At 46.2% G+C, this 22,450-nt stretch overlaps 1 protein-coding gene across 4 annotated transcripts; it reads left to right on the plus strand.

Annotated features, from left to right (window-relative positions):
* The first annotated feature begins 1,120 nt into the window (after positions 1 to 1,120).
* Positions 1,121 to 21,567, plus strand: SLC39A13 (solute carrier family 39 member 13). 4 transcript variants are annotated; one of them, XM_083457738.1, is made up of 10 exons: positions 1,121 to 1,275; positions 12,948 to 13,250; positions 14,104 to 14,217; positions 16,230 to 16,351; positions 17,143 to 17,298; positions 18,186 to 18,275; positions 18,663 to 18,713; positions 19,307 to 19,439; positions 19,561 to 19,660; positions 19,999 to 21,567. In XM_083457738.1, the coding sequence occupies exons 2-10, from the start codon at positions 12,980 to 12,982 to the stop codon at positions 20,072 to 20,074; spliced, it is 1,113 nt and encodes a 370-aa protein (XP_083313864.1). In that variant the 5' UTR covers positions 1,121 to 1,275; positions 12,948 to 12,979; the 3' UTR covers positions 20,075 to 21,567. The 4 variants fall into 4 exon arrangements, with proteins under 4 accessions (XP_083313864.1, XP_083313866.1, XP_083313867.1 ...); XM_083457739.1 differs by having other exon boundaries at positions 1,165 to 1,537; XM_083457740.1 differs by lacking the exon at positions 17,143 to 17,298.
* Positions 21,568 to 22,450: the final 883 nt, after the last annotated feature.

Raw genomic sequence — 22,450 nt, forward strand, 5'->3', positions numbered from 1 at the left:
TCCCTGCTTTAACCCAATTGAAAGTCTTAGCCAGTTCCAGCATTTTAAAGATCAAAGAATAGACACGGAGAACTAGTTTCAGGTAATAAATTAAAAAGCACTCTAGGTTACAAGAAATGTGCTTGGCCACTCTTTAGAAGAGTTTTCCAAAACCTGGTGCCCTTCAGAGGTTTTGAACCACAAATCCCCTCAACATCAGCCAGTGGGAGTTGCAGTCCGAAACCTCTGGAGGGGATCAGTTGGGGAAGGCTTCTTTATAAGGTTTGCAATTATTATTATTATTATTATTACTGTTATGTACTGAGTTGAATAGGATCCAAAAGGCAGTAGTCTGATAGGTCCTAGAACAATAGGATTCAGAATGCAGCAGTCTGATTGGTCCTAGAACAATAGGATTCAGAATGCGGCAGTCTGATTGGTCCTAGAATAGGATCCAGAATGCAGCAGTCTGATTGGTCCACAGAAGCCACCCAATCCAGCTCCAGGTGGAAGTGAATCTGCAGCCTGATTGGCCTACAGGAGAATCCCGGAATTAGCCAATCACGTGAGGCCCATTGTGTAAATAATGTATATAAAGCAGACATTCTGGGGGAACTCCATTCCTCCTCACCACTATGAGCTGAATGAAGAGCATGAAATCCACTCTCGACTCCGAGCATATTTCAATTACTATTTATTAAATTTGTATACCGCCTTATACCTGCAGGTTTCAGGGCGGTTCACAACATAAGAACACAAAATACACAATAAAAACAAGAACAAGAACAAGAATCTCCTCTTCCAAAACACATTTTAAAAGGGCATCGGATGTCTATCAACCAAATAGACCCATAAAGGGATTCTTCCTGAGTCTTTAACACAAATGTTGCCCCAGAGCTGCCCCAGCTTCTCTGCGCGTCTACCTCCGCTTTGGCGAATACTCAGCCGTGCAGCAAGCAGCCCTAGACCTGCGCTCTGTCACTTGTACGGCAGAGTAAGACTCTTTTCCGGTCCCCCATCCTGCCCTAACCGGAAGCATGTCCCGTTCCCCGCTAGCTCCCTTAGCGTTTCTAGAAGAAGCGTGTGCTCTCGCTATCCGGTCCCCCTTTGGCGGACACGTCGGAAGCTGTGCCTCGCGCTAAAGCGTCCGCCGGAGCGGCGGCTTTTGATCCGAGGAGAATGGGACCGACGTGGCTGGCTTCTGGAGGCGGAGCCGAGGCTGAAGAGGCGGGGGGAGTCCCGAGCGGAGACGCAGCTGGATGGCAGGGGCAGCCCGGAGCTCCCCGGTGTCGCACGGTAACGAACCAGCCCCTGAGCTGCCCCTGGGTGGGAAGCACCCCTGCCCTCCATCCCGAGGGTCGAGGGAGCCCAACTTTTCCCGGGCGGCTGAGGCAGAGAGGCGGGCGGAGCGCGGCCGGGGCTTAGAGCGGCGGGATGGAAGAGGCGAGGCGAGGGCAGAGGAGGCGCAAGTGGTACCCTGTGCCCGGGCAGCAGTAGGAAAAGACAGAGCACCCCGGGATTTAAGTGCGTGTGTGGAGGGGTATCTTTCATAGACCAGGTGGGTTACTTGATGCCTCGGGGGAACTCGGCTCTTCGTCCCCCAAGTCCTTTAATCATTTGTTGACAGATGTTGCATTTAGCTTCGTTGTCTCTGCCGTTAATTATAGCCTGATCCTTCACTTTCTTCCTTTTTTTAAACTGCTGCGCTTTTGAGATCTGTGTGTTTCCTAGACTCGGTATGGTTTGTTGAGAGAAGGGGTTTCCTTTTACCGGCTTCCGAGAAGTGGGTGATACTAGGAGAATGTAGCGCTCTTTTCTCCCAAGGAGCAAGAGCCGCCTCGTAATTTTTTTTTCAGAAGGTAAATAACCATAATATAGAGTTCTGATCCATTCGGCACGCAGACCATATCGATGTGCTTAATGAGCCTTGCACGTACCCCATCGCTTTTCACTTCTCCGCTCCTCCACCAGTTTATGTACTCTCCTTCCAGCAGAAGTCGACGCTAAATAGACTCTGCATGTTTACTCCGAAGCTATTTCAATGAGGTTTACTCCCAAGGCAACTCTGCTTAGAACAATTTCTTAGATAATGTCCCATTGTGCCTCTTAATAAATAGACACGTGTTTTAATAAAGGAACATCTGTGGTGACAGCTTTAGCATATTAGCTGGGCCACTCAAACTGTAGCTTCCACTTCAGACAAATTATAATGGGAGATGAGGAGAGAAGAATTTCAAAGGCAAAATAATGGCTTGGTACATAGAGGAACCTGCACTGGGGATGAATGGAAGTGTATTCTATCTGGTAGAAGTTTTATGTCTTTTGGCCACCCAGGATTGGGTCTTATAAGAGTTAGGATACTTCTTATAGGCAGAAACAAGTGTGTCTTGTGGCATCTTAAAAACAGACACTTTTACAGTGTCAGCCTTTGCAAGTCTACTCAGAAGTAAATCCCACTGAGTTCAACAAGACTGATTTGCAGCCAAGTGCATGTGGGATTGCAGGCTTTCTGATAATAATAGGGATCAGGAACTGTGGCCTTCCTGATCTTGATGGACTCCAACTCCCATCCGCCCTAGCCAGTATGGCCAATGGTCAGGGATAAAGGAAGCTGTAGTCCAACAACTTATCCACCCATGTATAAACTTTTGTGACCTGGAGTTCACTTCACCAGATGCATAATGTATTATCCTCAACTGACAGATAAAATATATACATAAATATGTAGAGGAGGGAGGGTGGAATGTAAAAAGTGGGATCAAAGGGCTGTGAAATGCAAAAAGCTTCTGACAAGTCTGTTAAAGCTCAAATGCATGTAAAATGAGCACGGTGATCCATTCACAACAGTAGTTATGGGTGCTAACCCAATCATCCTAGCTGTGCTAAGTTAATTACCTATAATAGGATAGGAAACTGGAATGGGCAGATTTGGTCTGGTGCAGAGTAGTTACTGTGTCACAAGTAGTTTATCTTAACTTATGGAATGTCATACAGAAGGCATGACCCACTGTACTTCATTGTGACCTTACAGAAGTTTTTAGAAGCACAGTGGAACATCTGCATTGAGGCTAAGTAAGGACACATGCCGCTCAAAGATCTGTGATTAGCTGTATCTTCACTGGTGAATGGTGGACCCATGCAGTGGAACTGTTTTAAATTATGAAGGACGAATGACTTGATCCTCTTTCAACCAGGAGCAAGTTCACCTGTCATTTGCCTCGTTATGTTCTTACTCTCTTAGTGACTGCTGGTGTGGTGATTTGATAATTGCTTCTCTTTAGGGTGAAGGTGGGGCATCAATGAAGTTTATGCAGCTATGAATAGTGTGGACAAATCTCACAGAAACTTTTTTCCTCCTCCATCATAATGTTAGGATTTGGGTCCTCCCATGAACTTTTTTAGGTTCAGGACAGGCGCCATAAAGCACTTCTTCACACAGTGTGTAATCACTTGATAGGATTCACTGCTACAGCTTGTGATGATGTCCATTGTCTGAGATGGCCCTAAAAGGGGGTTAGAGAAATTAATGGACAACGCTGTTAGCAAAATAAGGTGCAAAAGAAGAAGAAGAAGAAGAAAAATTATCAAAGAGCAGTTTGGAGAAAGGGGGCATCTTCTCCTCCTTTAGAGGTTGCTGAATAGGCGCAGAACATATCCCCCCATGAATTGCTAGCTGCACTTCTGTTCATAAGATGAGTTCATAGATGATGTCTCCACTTGCTGAAAAATTCCACACTAATAATAGTCAAGCCTGTATGTTGCTGTGACTTTGTGAAAGTGGAGGGAAAACGCATAATGTGGTATTGCATGCAGAAACCACCTTCCCCTCAGCTTTCATTTAAGTTACTGGTCCTTATGGCTACAAAAAATGTTTCAGATTGTTTAGCCTGTTGAAATATCCGAAGTCACAGAGCTGGGTGAATAAGAATTCCAGTGGCTGCGTTTCAGTGACCTGCAGAACCAGAATAAATTATGCGGAAGAAGAAGTATTGAAAAATAAATTAGGCAAAGTAAGAAAGATAGTTCTGCTTTTCTTGGTGCAGAATTGCTTGGGATATTGAATTTTATTTTTATTTTTTAGCAGAGTCCACACAGTTCTACCTGTGACTGACTCATGCTCCTGGTAGGCTTAAATTAGGTGCTTTTTGAGAATTCCATGATGGCTCTTGAAGTAGCATGTTGGGCAAGCCCATCACTCCCATGGACTCACTGGATGGACAAATCAAACTTGTTTTTCCAATTTTGTCTCTTGTAGAATGGGAACAATGCCCTACCTCACAAGGCAGTTGTATACTCTAATATGATCTGGAGCACTTTGCAAAATTAGAAGTGGCATAAAAACATGTCAACAGCTGTAATGTTTCTTCCAGTTCAGATATGTATGTTCTTTGACAGGAGTTTGTCTCTGCAGGGATAGAAGTTTGTTTATTTAACAGAGCTCTATCATGGAACCCTGACATGGGAATGAGGCTCCCAGGCAAACTTACATCCAGCCACAGACTAGACCTAGGCCTGCTTCCAGCATCAGGCTAGGCTTTGGTTCCGAATGGGTCACTCCAGGGTGAGTGGGTTGCTTCAAACCCCACAGTGGCAGAATTGGTGCGGCTGGGAGCTGTGAAGCCTTGTAGCTGTTGGCAGAAGGTCAGGATTTCCAGTAGGATTCCAGGCGTTTACTGCTGCTGCTGCTGGACTCGTAAAAGGGTCTGGAAGAGAGTTTGTTTGTTGCTGTCTCTATTTCCGTTGCGGGGGAATAGGATGACATTTTGTCTGGGCTCTCTGGCATAATTAGAGATGAGCCTTGGGCTTCCAGAGGAATATGCCTGAATATATATATTTTAAGAGTGGCAGGGCGGTAGGATACAAGACTGGAAAAATGCTGGAACAGTGTGGTCAGCAGAAGGGTAAAGCTGCTGGCTGTCAGGGGAGGAGGCAGGAGCAGAAGAAACTCTTGACCACTGCACAGAGCTTGCTGTGGGGAGAGCTGAGCTGGATTTTCCAGGTGCTTTGGATAAAGGCCATTTCTAGAATAGACTGGAAATCTCTTGCAAGGGAGACTAAGCAGTTTCAGAAATGTCTCAAGTAAACATTCTGGTCTATTTCCCTTTTCCGTTTCTCTCTTTCTCTTGGTGTAGGCTTATATTTCAAGTGGCATTGGCTATCGAGTCTACCATCCAAGAGAATGGAGTGGGTGTAGGTCTCCTGTCTAGAGAGGCATGCAGACTTTTCACAGTGTTAATAACATAATCCTAAGCATGCTTAACCAGAAGTGTTTTTCAGACAGCAACCCCAATCATCTACATGTGCCATATGAAAAGGCTTTTTTGTGTTTCTTGTTGTCTGGATTTGGGTTTCTTTCCTGCAGCATCTCATTCTGAATTGGGGAAAAAATAAAATCTCACATATATCAATCATCCTCCAGTTGCTATTTCAGGAGCTCCTCACAATTTAGATAATCCTCCAGGGAACACAGTTATTCACTAGCAAGCAGAGTCTCCTTTCCTCTGGGACAATTCCTACTTCTAATACCCCCACATGGAATGTGCTCTGAGTCAAGGTTCTACTTTTTTAAAAATTGTGCGGGTCATGACTTCAATCCTGTTCACTGGGAATTATGAAAGGGTCACTAGGCCAGATGTGTTTTGCATTAAAGCTGTTTCCCCGAGTTACCAAGGACTGGAGTTGTGTTTTTTTTAAAGAATAAATAAATAATGGGGATTTCTTAGGACACACACACACAAACATAGGATTTTTTAATACTTGATGGCTCATAGTTGGATATGGGAATTTACTCAGTTGAAAAATATTGAGTTTTAGTTGTTGTGAGAGGTTATGGAACTTCTGACCATGGTGCCTGACCTGTGATGGTTCAATCCCACAAACACATTGCCTCTTTATGTTACTAATGTGACATGTTGCAATTGCAGGAGAGGAGAGATGCAGAATATTTTGTGCTGGCCCTCATCACTCAAGCTCTGGAGGAATGTTGCCAAAAATGCCCCACCCCCCATTTCCATGGCAAATGTTCGCTCTCTCTGTCATAATATGTAGAACTATTTGCTCCCCTGGCTTCATGTTCATTGTTTCTACCAGGAAGGTTTGGAGGCTCACAATATGATAATGGAGTTCCAGGCAGAAGCAGGTGGCATCCTTGGGTACCACCCCACTCCAGGAAAGGGTCCACTGCCATGCTCTGAAGCTCTGAATGCTCTGAGCTCTGAAGATGCTGGTCCATCTACTTTCCTTTGGTGCCTGTTCATCGGTCCTCTCCAAGTGGGCAAGCAATGATGAGTTAGGAAATGGAACAACACCCTTCACTTCCCTTGCACATCACTGTCCGTACCTTGGAGGCTGTTTAGTTTGCACACAGAGGGAGAGGGAGTGGGCAGCGGTACCTTGGAGAAGTGGAAAGGGGATCCATTGAGGATCACCTAAAACCTGTTACTATATATGGTTGCTGGTTTGGAGATCACTTGCGTTTGGGTGGTAACCTCATGGCAAGTGTAATAATAATAATTTAATAATAATTGTATTATTTATATGCCACCCATCTGACTGCGTTGCCTTAGCCACTCTGGGGGGCTTCCAGCAAAATCTAAAGGTAAAGGGACCCCTGACCATTAGGTCCAGTCGTGGCCAACTCTGGGGTTGCGGCGCTCATCTCGCTTTATTGGCCAAGGGAGCCGACGAACAGCTTCCGAGTCATGTGCCCGGCATGACTAAGCCACTTCTGGCAAACCAGAGCAGCGCACGGAAACGCTGTTTACCTTCCCGCCAGAGCGGTACCTATTTATCTACTTGCACTTTGACGTGCTTTCAAACTGCTAGGTTGGCAGGAGCAGGGACCGAGCAAGGGGAGCTCACTCCGTCGCAGGGATTCAAACTGCTGACCTTCTGATCGGCAAGTCCTAGGCTCTGTGGTTTAATCCACAGTGCCACCCACGTCCATCCAGCAAAATATAAAACACCATAAAACCTGTACGCTGGCTCAGTGTTACTAACAGTCACTAGGCAAACACCTAGGGAAGAGCTGAGGAATCTGTGGGCCCTCCTGATGTTGTTGGACTCTATTTCCCATCAGCCCCAGCCAGCATGGCTGGTGGTCAGGGATGAGAATTTTAGTTCAACATCATCTGGAGAGCCATAGGTTCCTTATTCCCATACTTGCCACTTGAAAATGTAAGAACCGATTGGCTGCATTTAACCTAGTTCTGCACTTTTTCTGCTGGCCAGATGCTTGTGGAAAACTCATAAGCAGGCCCTGGAAATATTGCGATAGTTGGCCTTAACATCTGATGATCCGGTATACTCCCCTTGAAAATGGAACTTCCTTTGGAGCTGTAATGGGAAATGGCCATTGATCAACATCTTCTGCCATGAATTGGTTAAATCCTTTTATAAATAGGCATCTTCCCTAGAGGAGTTGTGGTAGTTAAAAATAGTGCTTCCTTGTTCCGTTTTATTGCTAAACAAGAAGTGTGTGTGTGTGACAGGGGAAATATTCCCCGGGAGGAAAAATGCTCTGATGGTTTGGAGGGAATCCTGCAGGAAACTTGAGTAGTGCAGAGTGTGTTCCCCACATGAGCTTTGCTTTCTTTCACCCAAATGTTGTGCAGTGAGCAGGGGGCTTCTGTGGGCTGAGCATCTGGTGCTGCATGGTTTGCAGAAAGCAGGTGTGCTGACTTTAGGGGAAATGTGGTTGATTAGGTTTGGCCTCTGGCATCTGGGCTCCGAAAGACGCTTGTCTCAACTGCTGGAAGAAGAAGAAGAAGAAGAAGAAGAGTTTGGATTTGATATCCCGCCTTTCACTCCCTTTAAGGAGTCTCAAAGCGGCTAACATTCTCCTTTCCCTTCCTCCCCCACAACAAACACTCTGTGAGGTGAGTGGGGCTGAGAGACTTCAAGGAAGTGTGACTGGCCCAAGGTCACCCAGCAGCTGCATGTGGAGGAGCGGAGACGCGAACCCGGTTCCCCCAGATTAGGAGTCTACCGCTCTTAACCACTACACCACACTGGCTCTCCACTGGAGAGCTGCATCCAGTCAATACTGAGCTTGATGGACCTGTATAAGACAGCTTCCTATGTTCTTAGGGGGACAACAGATTACTCAAAGCACCACATGCAGGTTCAACCTAGGATGACTCAGAGAAGGAATTTCGGGAGGTATTTTGATACCTCACATGTCTCCGATGTGTTGGCCCCAAATTAGTTGGCACTGGCATGACTAAGGGAGCCCTGCTCTGTCCCCTCCCCAGTGTTTTCCCAGGCCTTCTAGCCCCCTGGAACTCTGCCTTCTAGGAATTTTCCATAACTCACTGATTCCACCATGGGCCTTGCAAGCAAGTGCATATGGGCTGCTAAGCCACAAATGTTTGTCCTTGCCTGCTTGTTCACATGTCCTATGTTTGGCAGATGTGAGTAGACTGAAAAAGAGAGCTGTCTCCCAAATGACAAAATGGCCTTGCCTAGTAGTTACTCTTCTGTAATATAAGGCGAATGTTTCTTTCCAAGCCTCTCTTAAATCACTGGAGCCAGAAGGGTGCAGTGGATGAGTAAGACCTCGAATCAAGCCCCTGATTCAGCCACAAAGTTCCCTGAGGGATCTTCAAACAGTAATTGTAGCCCCATCCATCCATTCATTCATCCATCCATCCATCCATCCATCCATCCATTTCTGCTTGCTCTCGATTACCTGTTGATCTCTTCCGACATCATCATCATCATCTTTCCTGCAAAGCCCCATATGTTGGAGCATAATGTTGAGAAAGTGTTAGTGTAGTCTAAACAATAACTTGAAATGATCCTTGAAAAGTTTTGCCATAGCAACAAATTTTGCTCTTAGCAACAGGTTTCTTTATAAGGCAAGCTCTGGATGAGAAAGTGTGTGTGTGGTGTAGAGGCTGCTGCTCTGGCCAGATGGCCAAATGATTATCTGCATATAGTTTTATTTTACTTTATTAGACCAGTAGTACCTCAACTCCGAACGCCTTGGGAGTTGAACGTTCTGGCTCCCAAATGACTGAAAACCCAAAGTGAGTGTTCCGGTTTTCAAATGTTCTTTTGGAAGCTGAATGTCCGATGGGGCTTCTGTGGCTTCCGATTGGCTTCAGGGGCTTCCTGCAGCCAATCAGAAGCCGCGCTTTGGAAGTCGAACGCTTCCAAGGTATGACTGTACACGTTATATTAGGGTTACCAGACATCCCCGGCTACCGGGGACAGTCCCCGGATTTGCAAATCTGTCCCTGGACAAATTAGGTCACCGGAATGTCCCCAGATTTGCAAATCTGTCCCCGGGAAACGTGGCAGCGGTAGCCTCAGCAGCCCGGAGCCAGCCTGGTAGCACAGTTGGCTGTGTCTGGCTCCGGGCTGGTGACTGCCGCTGCCACTGCCACTGCCGAAGGGGAACCGGGGACATCTGGCGGTACAGATCCCCTGACCCCTTCCCCCTTTGTTTTGACTGATGGGGAAAGCATGGGAGTTGCGGGCAGGCAGCCATGGCCCAGGAGGGGTGCAAGGCGCGTGGTTTCTCTGCTGGGCAACGTGCAAAGCCCTTCTTTCACACCATGTGAAACAGAAATGCGCAGAGTTTTTTAAAAAACTGGGCAACGGTGCACCGCCCACCCATGACTCCCGAGCCTCCCTTGTTCTCCTGCCCCCTTCCCCCCTTTGTTTTGACAGATCGGGGGAGGCTCGGGAACCGCGGGCGGGCAGCCATTGCCCAGTTTTTAAAAAAACTCTGCACATTTATGTTTCACAGGGTGTGAAATAAGGGCTTTGCACCTTTATACAGTATGCATGTGTGCTTGGGCCCAGGGACTTTTGCCTCACCATCCCCACTACTGACTCCCTGTTGCTACTGAGCTCTCCCCCCCCCCCCCAAAAAAAGTGTCCCTGGATTCATTGAAAAAAAATCTGGTAACCATATACATTGTAGTGTTACTTTGGCAATAAATACTTTAAGAAGAACAAAAATGGGTGAGGTGTTTATTCCCACATGGGAGTTCACCAAGAGAAGAGCCGAACTGTGAAGTGGAAGATTCTGGAAGACTTTCTGGGTGACACTGCTGACTGGAAAAGGAACCCCAAAAATGGCAAACTGCACTGGCAGAAAGCTCCCCATGCAATTAAGAAGTCTTAAGAAGACTGGGGTTCTAGATCACAAGATGGGGAGACCCCATGAGTAGGACAGCCTCTTCACTGCAGAAGTTAGTCCTCAGCATATTGGGGGCTGTAGGAACAGTGCCAGGGGTGAGAAGCCAAGGCCAACGGACTCACTCCCTTGTGTTATGGTAATTGGCTGGAGGAGGTGGGGAGACTGAGTGAATAAGGCTTGTGTCTGATTCCAATCTTATCTCACAGGATTGCTCTGAAGGCAGAGGGGCAGGGTGTCCCATGTTTGCCAGCTTAACTCTTTGGGGGAGCAGGAGAGGGGACTGCATTGCCTGCAGAAAACCTTGGGGAGAAAGTAATTGTAGAATACAAATCTAGGAAGGAGAGCAAGGGATGGAATCTGTGTGAGGGTGGAGAGGGGAAGGCTAGAGCTCATTGGATGAGGACACACTTTGCATGCAAAAAGCGTCTCAGGATTAATCTCTGGCAACTCAAGCCAAGAGTATCTTGGGTTACTGAAAATGTTGTTAATTGCCTTTTTAGTATGATTGAAAGGCAAGATATAAATACTTCCATTGAATAACTACAAAGCAAGTGTGGGACCGGAAGAGATCTTTGCCTGAGACCATGGAAAGCTGATGCCAATCAGACTCAAGTAGACAGGACAGGCTGGCCGAAGAAATAGTTTGACCAGAAATTCCTAGCTTCAAACTGCAGGGCCAACAGATGGGGTAAATAAAATATTAAAAAATTCTGCGGCTATCCCTGCTGAAGAGCCTTAAACCCCTGAGCTGTCGTTTCTGAGTGGTTGCTCCTGTGACTTCCCAAAAGGTGTTTCCTGACCACATGGTGTCTTGGATATACATGTGCCAGGACAGGACAGAGCATACATTGTGGAATTGGCTGCTGCTTGGCTCTCTCACACCACCACAAACCTGGCTGGAAGTGCATAGATGGGGCAAAGAGGGAGGAAGCAGGTCAGCCCTGACCAGATTACAAAAATATGCAGATACACTTGCAATATATCTGTTATGGTGTTACTGCTTACTTTCTCTTCAAGAGAGGTCCAGCAACGTTTGGCAGCCTAGGTTCCTTCAGAGACTCAAGTAGGCCTCAGGATTCTAGAGGAGAGCTGGGAAGGTCTCCTACATGTAGTCCCAGCCTCTTCTGATCAGCAGGAACTTAGTTTCAAATATTGTTAAAATTCTTATACAGCCCCAAAGTTTACTTTCTCTCTCTGATTCTCTGGAGTTCCATAACTCACAGTTTCTGATTGACTCCCCCACCAACACCCTTCAGGGTCTGGAATACTTTTCTCTTTCTTTCTTCTTCTCTCTTTCATTACCTTTCCTCCCCCAGGTGGTAAAGACTTCCTGCTGCTTGCCTTTGTAGGCTGTGGAGGTTCCCAGTTATATTGCTGCTGCATCTCCCTCTCGCTGTTCTTCTGAGTCTTTATCTACTGATAAGGATGGGTCTGACACTCCTATCCCCATCCCCTAGGTCTGTGTTTATACTTGGTCATGATGAGGCCACAGCAGTCTGGAGATTGGAGTTGCTTATCAACAGCCGCTTACACATGGGCTTCCCCAGGCAAAGTCCAACATCTCCAACCACTAAGGGTGGGATTCAACTAACAGGCCCTGCCAGCAGAAGCCTATGCAAGAACTTCTGCTATAGCAATGGGGCTTTCCCTGTCCCTCCCTAAAATTATTTTTTGGGTGTGTGTTTTTATATTTGTAAATCTACCAAAGAATAAAACAAAACAAAATTGGGATTAAGGTGTTTTTTTTCAGGATGGTGGAGGGCCATACATCCATTTGCGTATTGGTGGTGGCACTTCCTTTGGTAGGAAATGCTCTATGTGAGGGCTGGGGGAGCAGAAAAAGTGGGGGTCAATGAGGGTCAGTTGGGGGAGAGTGAGAACTCCTGGGGCCATGGCAGCAGAAACACAGGTGCCGAAGGGGCAGCATACCTTCCGACATTCCTCAGATGAAAATGTCCCTATTTTCATCTGAGGAATGCTGGAGGGTATGGCATGGTGGGGGAAGAGAATGAATCATTCCATTAGGTAAGCAGAAATACTTGTGCTGACAGAGATCTGCTTAGTGGCATGCTGAATTCCTCTTTTACATAATTTTAGTATCTGCAGAAGCCATTAAACTCTGGGTCTAGTTTTGTACTACCATTTTGATGGGTTTCTGGCTGGGCTGCTGTCCTTGTAATGTCCTCATCAGTCAGCATGTTGCCTCAAGCCACCCATGGTGAACTGGTCAGGTTGCCACCTCAGATTCCATTGCTGTCACGAGCGCAGATGGTTGGTTGGTATATTGCCAGATGCCCTTGGCATCTATGCTTGGAATGGGTGGGGGAGCCTTTGTTTGGTCTGACTGGGCCGCTTGGCCAAATTTAAATGGGCCAGCCGGCCACACCAGAAAAATCCCACCAGCTCAATAAGTGTATATACATACAGGAGATATGTGAATTTTCTTTTAGGAATGGTTCAGATCCACACAGCCCCAGTGTGAGGAAAGTGATGTTCAGTCACAGAAATGGGCTGCCGGGATCTATGCTGATCCCTCTTTTTCACAATATGAAGATCCCACATACAAGAATAAGTAGCTACCTAGGAGTTGCAGGGACATCTCGCTTCATTATGAGATTTCCACCTAGTAAAAAAATGAGAGAAAGAAGTATGACTCATCCTTTCTGCCCCTAAAGTCAACAATGGGAAGACTAATTCAGTTCAGGAGGGGGGAAAAGAACAAATGTCTTGGGACTGACTTTCAAAAGGGATGGGTGAAGAGGAGAAGCACTGAAGAGTCTTAGGCATGGACTGTTCATCTTTTCCCTCTTCCTTGCAGGGATTGACCAGCCAGGCTGAGGCTGCACAGTGATGATGGGGGAACGACTGCTTCTCCATGGAACCCTCACCTTCTTGATGCTTACGGCTGCCTGCCAGGCCCACGACCTTCCACTGAGCCAGGCTGACAATGAGGCTAGTCCCCTGTGTGAAAAGGAGACTGAGTCCTGGGGGGCCATATTCAGCGAGGAGCGCCTGGATGCTTGGATCTGTTCTCTGATTGGTTCAGTTATGGTTGGGCTGAGTGGGGTCCTTCCCCTGCTGGTAATTCCTCTCGAGACAGGGGCAGCACTGAAGTCAGAAGGTAAGCACCCCCTGATGAGTTCTGCCTCCGTTTTCTGGCTCAGCATCTCAGTCAGGGATTGCTCAGGGTAGCACAGCTTTTAAATGCAGGACCTGGATGCGGCATGCTTATTGTAATACAGGAGCGATATGCACTTATCAAGTCATTCCAAGAAGTCAGGTGGGCGGACAATGGCTAAGTTTAGGGTGTTGAGCATGTGCTGGTGGATTTTCTAAAATAGGACCTTCACCCTCTAGTAGTAAAGCAAATCTCATGTGGATTCTGTGACTTGTGTAACTGATGCATAGGTATGAGTATTTTGTAAGCCTTCGTTTCCTACTAGCCATGGGAAAGGGCAAAGCATCAGGCATAACAATGAAGCCCTGTCTTCTGGCCACTGGAAATCCAATTGGAAATGCCTCCGTTCTGTGGCTTTTGAGATTTCCCTTGGCACCACTTGCATAGTTTTGGTTTTATCTTTGTACTCTTAAGGGCTAGAAACAGGATATTGACTTCTACACTAAGTTGTGTGTTTGTGTGGTGCGGGCTCAAAACTGTGGAATAAACACAGCCCTGCTCTCTTCTCTGGACACTAGGCAGGCACAATTTTCCCACTGGCCCTACCTCCCCATGCGAGTTCACAACTTCCCCACTGGGTCCTGTTGTCAAATAGCAGGAGCAATGTACTAGGTGTTTCAACTGGCTTTCCCAGTTTCAGCATTTTCTAGGAAGCAGACAAAGCATCCTGATCAGCCGCTATGGCAGCAAACCCTATGCATGGGGGAAGGGATGACTGTTCCCTCAGCTTTCCCACGAGTAGCATAGCAAGATGAGATCAAGCTCTGTGGTGACTGGCCGCTCGTTGTCTTTTCAGAGGGATCCCATCGGATGAAGCAGTTCTTGAGCTTTGCCATTGGTGGGCTCCTGGGAAATGTTTTTCTGCACCTGCTCCCAGAGGCCTGGGCCTACACCTGTAGTGCCACTGCAGGTAATGCCTGGAACTGTGCAAATGCCTTGAAATCACACAGGCACTGATCTGCAAGCCATTTCTTTCCCTGCACAGATTGTTGTGTTCCATTTGGGGTCTCTTGTTATCTTTTCAAAGGGGGTGCCTGGATGCCAGGGCTTGTTTTCTCTCTGTTCTATGCTTTGACTCTTAATAATACTAATAATATAGTCATGCTTCTTCCAAAGCTATGTCAAATGAATTACTAATCAACTTGCTGCACTTGTATCCCACCTCGCCTTCAAGGAGCTCAACATAGTTCTTCTCTTCCCCATTTATCCTCACAACAACCGTGTGAGGTAGGCTAGGCTGAGAGTGAACGGCTGGCCCAAGGTCCCCCAGTGAGTTTCATGGCTAATTATCATAGGGAAAATGCCTTGTCCCTCTTCCCCAACCTGTAGCCCTCTAGATGTTATTGGAGGACAGGTCCCGTTCTCCATGGCCATTGACCACTATGGCAAGAGTTGATGGGAGCTGTAGTCCAACAACCAGGCACCAAGCTGAGGAAGGAATTGTCAAGTACTCTTCTATAGATGCAAGAGATGTAACATACACAGCCACCTTTGCTCCTGAATAGCATGTTGTTGCCTCTCTGCACTTCAGCAGCCTTGAGGAAGGGTGCTCTTCCATGCAGCCCTGCAATTAACTGCTTGATTCATAAAGGACAACTTCCTCTGATCTTGAAGGTCTGCATAGGTCTCCCTCCATAAGAAGGGCACCTGCCCTTGCGCTGCTGCCTGCCTCGAGTCCACAGGTGTTGTGCCTCCTGAAAACGTGACCTTGGAAGACGTTCCCCGCCTTGTCAGCCTTTATCTGGCCTTTGGGCTTCAGGATTGCGTCACCCCACACATGCCTGCCATTCTCCCTTGCCTACAGCCAGTCTCAACAGCGTGTGGGAAGTTGACCGCACTCCATCTAATCAAAAAGGACATCTTTTGTCCTTAGGCAAAGAACTTTGCCAGGGTGTGGCGGGAGGAGGAGGAGGAGGAATGAGCTCTCCAGAGCACAGACTTCATGCCTGTGCACGCAGCTTAGGCAGGCTCAGCTTCAGAATTTGCCCTGGTAAACGTGTGGCTGTAACCAGGGGCTGCCTATGTCTCTTTGCACACAAAAAAAATCCCAGCTTTTTTCTCTGAATAAAACATGCAGAGTTAATGAATTTGCAAGTAAAGCATCTCCAAGTTACAGGACTTGAGTTTTCAAGGAATCAACATTCTGTCACGGGAAGTGGGTTGGCAGGGAGCTAGGTGCGTGAAGGTATCCAGGAAGAGATGGGTGGGGAGAGATATACAGTGAGAGACAGAGAGTGTTAGCCATAGGAAGAGGGAGCTATAAAAAGCACAGGTGCCCTACCACCCTTTGCTACAGAGTCCTCTTCTATTTTCAAGGCTTCTTTTTTTCTACACTTGAGAAGAGTGCTTGAGAACAGAAGAGCTTTGCTGGGTCAATTTATTATAGATTCAGCCACTCCAGCATCAGAGCATCAGGCACAGAGCTCATCCATCCATCGCCTGCCTACCTGTGTTGTTTACAGGTGATTGATGCTCTGGGTCAGTTGGCATCCCCACTATAGCTGACATGTGGAAGCACCCTTAGACTCTTTGGTTTCAGCTTTATCAGAGATGTGTACTGAGTGTGTGGGTTCTTACTTTACACCATCAGCACTAATACTCTAGAGCAGGGTTTCCCAAACCTGGGTCTCCAGCTGTGTTTGGACTACAACTTCCATCACCTCTAGCTAGCAGGACCGATGGTCAGGGATGATTGGAACTGTAGTTCAAAAGCAGCTGTAGACCCAAGTCTGGGAAACCCTGCTCTAGAGTGCACTGGCTCCAGATTTGTATGTTTCTTCTGGAAACCAGTTTGCCTTTCGTGTGAATGAAGCGGGGGGGGGGTTACTTTTGTTTTCTTTTGGGTGGGGAAAATGGTTTTGGGGGCTCCTGGTTTTCAGGTTACGGTGAGACTTGCCCATTCTACCTCTTTCCCCTCTACAGGAGAAGGACAGAGTTTCCAGCAGCAGAAGCTCTTGGGACTCTGGGTGATCATTGGTTTGCTGACCTTCCTGAGCCTCCAGAAGATGTTCCCAGACAGTGGAAAGGAAGGAAGCTCCAGCTTGGTGAGTGGATTCTGAGAGGGGTGCAAGATCCCAGTTTGATTATGACATGTGATGTTGCCATGTGATCTTGGAAACACAGCATGAAGCTTAACTTCCTATCCCTCCAGTAGCCTCCTCGGTGATTCAGGAGGCATGACATAAACTCATTGTGTGAAGGTCAAGAGGAGAACAGAAGGGCTCCATAATGCCCTATGGCAGGAATGGTTAACTTGTGGCCTTCCAACATGTTGTTGCACTACAATTCCCATCATTCTTAACCGTTTGGCTGGGGCTGATGAGAGACTCCCCAAAAATATGGAGGGCCACAATTTAACCACCCCTATCCTATATGAGTTCCCGCCCCCACCATGTGCACAATTCCTCTGTACTTGGCATAACTTCCTCTATATTTGGCATAAATGCTTTCAATATGGTATTTGAATACATTATGCAAAATACAAAGTATGGGATTTTCAAGTTTTGAATTGTGTGTGTGTGTGTGTTTAGGTTAGAGTTAGGGAGTCAGGAAAGCAGGATATTTGTTTGCTTCCCCGTCAACCTTGCATGAGCAAAGTGGAGGTCATCCTTGTCTGATTTGTGTGACTTTGCCTAACAAACCACTTAAAATGACAGTCTCTGGGCTTCTGTGTCCATTTTTTGCAAACTTTCTTCTGCTTTGGAGATCATCAGATGTGAAGTAGCTAAAGTTTTCTTTGAGTTTAGGATAGCACTGTATGAAGTGAATGGGAAAAGGTTTCTGGGCCACTGTTTGATGGACATGGAAAAAGACCAGCCGCTTCTCCGTGACTTAGGTCAGTGATTCCAAAGCACCTGCTAAACGGATTCCAAATGGGAGCAGTTTCTCTGCTGTGCAGGAGGCAGCCAGTCCAGTCCAAAGAAAGAAGTTGGGCACAGCTCAGAGTAATGGTTCTTCTCACTTGTCTTCGCTACCAGCCCAGAAGATCAAGGTAAACCATTTGGTGGTGAGGGTGGGGTCCATGGGCCAGTGGAGAAAATGCGATATGCGTCTAAGCAAAAACAACTCAAAAGGAAGTTCAATAACTTCCTGAAAGCAAAGATGGCAGGCAGTATTTTTAAAAAAAATAGCCAAACCCCCACTTTTAGGGGAGATCAGGCATGCAGGTGCTTTCCTCTTAAACATGTATGAATCTTCCCTATAGTGAGTCAAACCATTGGGCTGTCTAGCCCCATCGACTCTGACTGGCAGTAGCTGTCCAGAGTCAAAGTCAGAGGTTTTTCCCAGTCCCACATAATTGGCAGGGATTGAGCCTTGGATCTTACCACTGAATGATGGTTTCAACTCCATCATTGCCTGCTTGGTTTGGACCTTCACCTGCCTTCTCCTTGATCCTTTATGTAAACAGTCTTTACCTGAATTTGAGCCACTTTCTTTAAAAGTTTCTTTCATTAAAAACAAAATTTCCGCGTCTTTACAAAAATGCCATCTCTCAACATCTTTCTGTGTTTTTAAGAATATAACTGCCATTTTCCAGTTCAGGAGAGGAGAGCTGGACCACATCCACCAAGAGAAAAGCCCCGTGCTGCATTCCCGTTTGACAGCTGACAACCCATATTTTAAATTTCTAGATCTGCTTGTCAAAACAGGATAACCCACATCCATTGGGTTGTTAGAATACGATAGTCACTTAAAGACTGCTGCTTACTATGTTATGTGCCTCGTTAACCACATTCACAAGTTTGATATAAGCTACATTGTAGATAAAATTGGCATTCTTACCTTTGTTTGTGAAAATGGCCTTTGTCTGTGGTCTCCTTGTCTTTCAGGTGTTACATGCTCTGATTTTATTTCTCTTTCTTTCCCCTGCCACTGTAGATCAGCGGATACCTCAATCTTTTGGCGAACACAATAGATAATTTCACACATGGCCTGGCAGTGGCAGCCAGCTTTTTGGTTAGCAGAAAGGTAAGTTCCCTGTTTAGGGGACCTGTTTGACTCTCCCCTAATGTTCAGATCACAGAGGTTGGTGTTAAAAGCAAGTAGACAAATAAGAAGCAATTCTGTGCTATTTCTGTACAGCATTTTCCTAATACTTTCACTCTAGCAGAAGATCCATACAATATGTAGTAAATAACTACAGCTTTTTCCATTCTTCCTAAAACCCAACACTAAAAGCCCTTGCAATTGCTTTGAACACTAAAACTGCACAGATCACCATTCAAAGGGGGGCAGGGTCAGCATCTCCCCTTTCCCCCCCAGGAAAAAAATGTTTAGAAAAGTCTTGCTTTGCTACACTTGTGTCCCTGTTGAGTGATATGGAATGTCTTAACATGTTTCTGCCATTGGCTGTAGGTTGGGCTCCTGACCACTATGGCAATCCTTCTGCATGAAATTCCCCATGAGGTAAGTGGGATCTGTATTAGGCTTGCTGGGAAGTTGTCTCAATGTTTTGTCTGAGCAGGAGGCCAGGGCTTTGTTTGAAAGAGTGAGCAAATCTCTGTAATACACACACACACACACACCCACACACACCTAATAATATACAAAACTTTCCAGAGTAACAAAATCCAAAAAGGTACCTGCCCCAAGAATCTTACAATCTGAATTTTGACAATGAATGAAGTAAATGGAATGGAAGGGAGAGACAAGGGATAAGCAAATATTGTATATTTGCACATCCTTAGGCTTTCTCTCAGCCAAAGTGTTGGTGGCGGCAGATGGTGAATGTTCTGTTTGCTTAGAATTACTTATTGCCAACCAAATAATTGGAAAGAATACTTTTCCTCCCTATGAGGCAAGAATAAATGAGTTAACTGACTATGTTCCATGTTTGACTTCCCCACTTGTTAACTCTGAGGCTTGGAATTAGTTATCTGTTCAGGAAAGGGCTTTTTGTAGCTGGCAATTCTGGGAAAGAGTTTGCAGTGCCATGCTTTGGGACTGCTGTCAGCTTCAGCGCAGTTCTCTTTTTTTTTGTCCCCGCTTTGTTGCTGCAGGTGGGAGATTTTGTCATCCTCCTTCGTGCTGGCTTTGATCGCTGGAGCGCAGCCAAGTTACAGCTCTCCACGGCCCTTGGAGGCATTCTCGGTGCTTGCTTTGCAATTTGTGCTCAGTCACCTAAAGGGACAGGTAAGACTTGGAGTATGCAGAAGGGATGAATTAGAGACCCCCATATCCATCCCATCTTACCCAAATACAGTTCTCTCCTGCCACCTCCTGGTCACTGATGTGTTTCTCACTATCCACACAGGGGAAACCATCGCTTGGATTCTCCCATTTACCTCGGGGGGCTTTTTATACATCGCCTTGGTAAATGTCGTGCCCGATCTTTTAGAAGAGAAGAATCCTTGGTAAGTGTCTTCACCACATATACTTATGGGAAGAAAAACTTGTGGGGGGTGGGGAACACCCCGTGCATAGCCTCCAGGGCAGCAAAGGGAAATCTGTGGCCCTCCATATTGTTGGAGTACAACTCCCATCATCCCTATTGACTGTGTTGATGGGGCTGGTGGGAGTTGGAGTCATGCAACGTCTGAAGAACCAAAGCTTCCCCATTCCTGATCTTGGAGCCATTATAAGCTGCCTTGAGGGTCCCAGGAGGTATAAAAATGTGGGGGGTGGAAGGATCCCGATCCTCATCATGCCTGATCTTCAGCCCATCCTCTCTTCTTCTTTTTCCTTCGCCTAGGCACTCAGTGCAACAAGTACTCCTCCTGTGTACTGGCATCATTGTCATGGTGCTTCTCTCATTCACTACCGAATGAGCGACTCCTGCTCCGGCTGCCTTCTGCTGCTTCCCAAAGCTGCCTTCATTCTGAACTGTTACAAAGCAATAAGGGACACCATTGAATTTTTGTTTTGCGTGCCTGTGGATTTGGCTGCTGCTACGAGAGGCAAATCAGGGAAGCCTGGTTCTGGAGGAGAATACTGGACTCCATTTCTTGTTTCTAAAGCTTCACAAGCCAGGACTTCCAAAGTATTGAGAAAAGAAAGTGGGGTGGCTGGATTTTTCTTTTCAAGTTGTGTGTGTGTGTGTGGTTAAAAAATAATAATTTAAATGAACACAAAACAACAACCAGCAATGAAGAAAGGAACTGCTTTTGCTGAAAGGGGCAGTGTTGCCAGTTTGGACTTGATGTGTGCTAGAATAAAAAGGCAGGTTGCAATGTAAGCATAGAGATGAAAGAATTATCTTCCATCCCTGGCCAAAATACCTGGTTGTTTCATATAGGAAACCACAATATACCTGGTCAGACTTACATTAGTCCCTCTAGCCTAGCATTATGTACTCTGACTTGCAGTGGCTCTCCGGGATCTTGGGCAAGGAAGGCTCTGGTACCCAAGATCCCTTTCAAACTAGAGATAGTAGGGATTGAATCTGAGACCTTTTGCATGGAAATCATAAGTGCTACCTTTGAGCTATGGAAACCTTCTCCCACCCTGCCATAAAATTGCTTTCTGAACCTTCTAGGATGAGGTCTGCTACTGCCTGATCCTGTGCCTCTCCCTAAGCAGTAACTGAAGATCCAGTTGGGTTGAAGCAGTATAACTGAAATTAGTATTCACGCTGGAAACTTTTGGAGAGGTTGTTCAATGCCTGCCTCTAACCAAGGAATCAGGCTATAATGCCTGGTTTACGGCTGTACAGCTTAAACTGGGAAGAGGTCCTCATGCTTTCAAATCGTAAGGTAGTATGGAAGCAGCAGACCTCTGCCTTTCTGGATCTGTTTCAGCCCCTGTGACACATTTTGCATTCCTTTTGGCTGACCTGGTAGCTCCTTGCTGAGTGAGCTGGCTTGCTTTACCAAAAATAGAGGAAAAGAAAGATTTTCTAGATGTGCAACTGTTGCAGGGTCAAACAAAGAGGAATGACTTCTGGCCACTCAGTGCCAGCACAGATGATTAAAGTCAGGACTGTCAAGAAAACTAAATGTTACAACTTCTAGTTTAAAAACGGAAGTAAGCGCAGCTTGACAGCCTAATTCGAATAGGCCCTTCAGTTGCCAAACAGTGAGATGAAATGGCTTCTAAAAACAGCAATGAGATTCAGTGTGTATTGAAAGACAGAAGAACAAATGACTAAATGGTCTTGTTGCAAATAAGCAGCGCTTTCAGACCAAGCTGTCTTCAGTGGCACAAAGGTAAATTGTGTGTGAGGTTATGTGCTCTTCAAAATAAAAGAATACAATGATGTTACATTTATATAACGAGCTGTTTCGTTATTTGAACTTGTTTATAAATAAATGTTTTATCATTATTTGTAGAAGTTATGTTGTTTTCTGTGAATAGTCACAGTTTTTGTTGCAGATTTGTATGGTTTTCTTTGTAGTCCTAACTTTTTATCATCTGTTCTTGTGTGTCTGTTTTCTGTACTTGCATAGTGCAGCAACCAAATTGTGGAATGGGCACAGGCTTGATTATCACTGGGCCTCTAAAGAGGCATTTCCTTGGAATCATAGAATTGTATAGCTGGAAGCGATCATGAGGATCATCTAGTCCAGGAATGTCCAACCAGTCGACTATGATCGACAGGTTGATTCCCGGGTGATATTGGTCGATCACTTGCTCATTACTGGCCCCAGCCCCTCTCTGTGTCGTTCATTCACACAGGATCGTTAAAACAGAAGCTCGCTGCTCGGCTCTGTTTTTGGTGAGGGTTTTTCAGCATTCCCATTAACTAATTAGGACTGCAAATTTGGTGCCCCCTCCAAAAAAGCTCAACAACTTAGACCTGCCCCCCATGGGTTGTTTTTTTCCTGGGAGAAGATTGCAGTCTCTTGGGAGTTGGATGTCCCTGATCTTGTTTAACCCCTTGCAATGCAATGCAGGAATCCTACAGCCATCCCTGGGTGGGCTCAAACCACCAACCTTCTGATTAACAGCCAGGCACACCGACCCGTTGTGCCACAAGGGTTTGGGAATTCAATATGTTATTAAAGCATTTAAAAGCTGCCTGACTGTAGCGATGACCAGCTTCTCTTCTCCCTGGGAGCCGCCCTCAGCGTTTTACAGTGTTGCACCAATGACACAAGCAGCCCTAGAACAAACAGTAGTTTCCACGGCAGCAGCTAAATCTGCATCCTGACTCCAGCAAATGGATGACCATTTTCTTATCTACTTTTATTTTCTTTCAAAAACCC

The sequence above is a fragment of the Podarcis tiliguerta genome (genome assembly GCF_965153285.1).
Source record: "Podarcis tiliguerta genome assembly, chromosome: 1".
Classification (NCBI taxonomy): domain Eukaryota; kingdom Metazoa; phylum Chordata; class Lepidosauria; order Squamata; family Lacertidae; genus Podarcis; species Podarcis tiliguerta.

Bases quoted from the DNA above. Each gene is read 5' to 3' on its own strand.
- SLC39A13 (XM_083457738.1), top strand. From the start codon at position 12,980: ATGATGGGGGAACGACTGCTTCTCCATGGAACCCTCACCTTCTTGATG. The intron at 14,218-16,229 runs GTAATGCCTGGA...TCCCCTCTACAG, and splicing joins CACCTGTAGTGCCACTGCAG to GAGAAGGACAGAGTTTCCAG. The intron at 19,661-19,998 runs GTAAGTGTCTTC...TCCTTCGCCTAG, and splicing joins TTAGAAGAGAAGAATCCTTG to GCACTCAGTGCAACAAGTAC.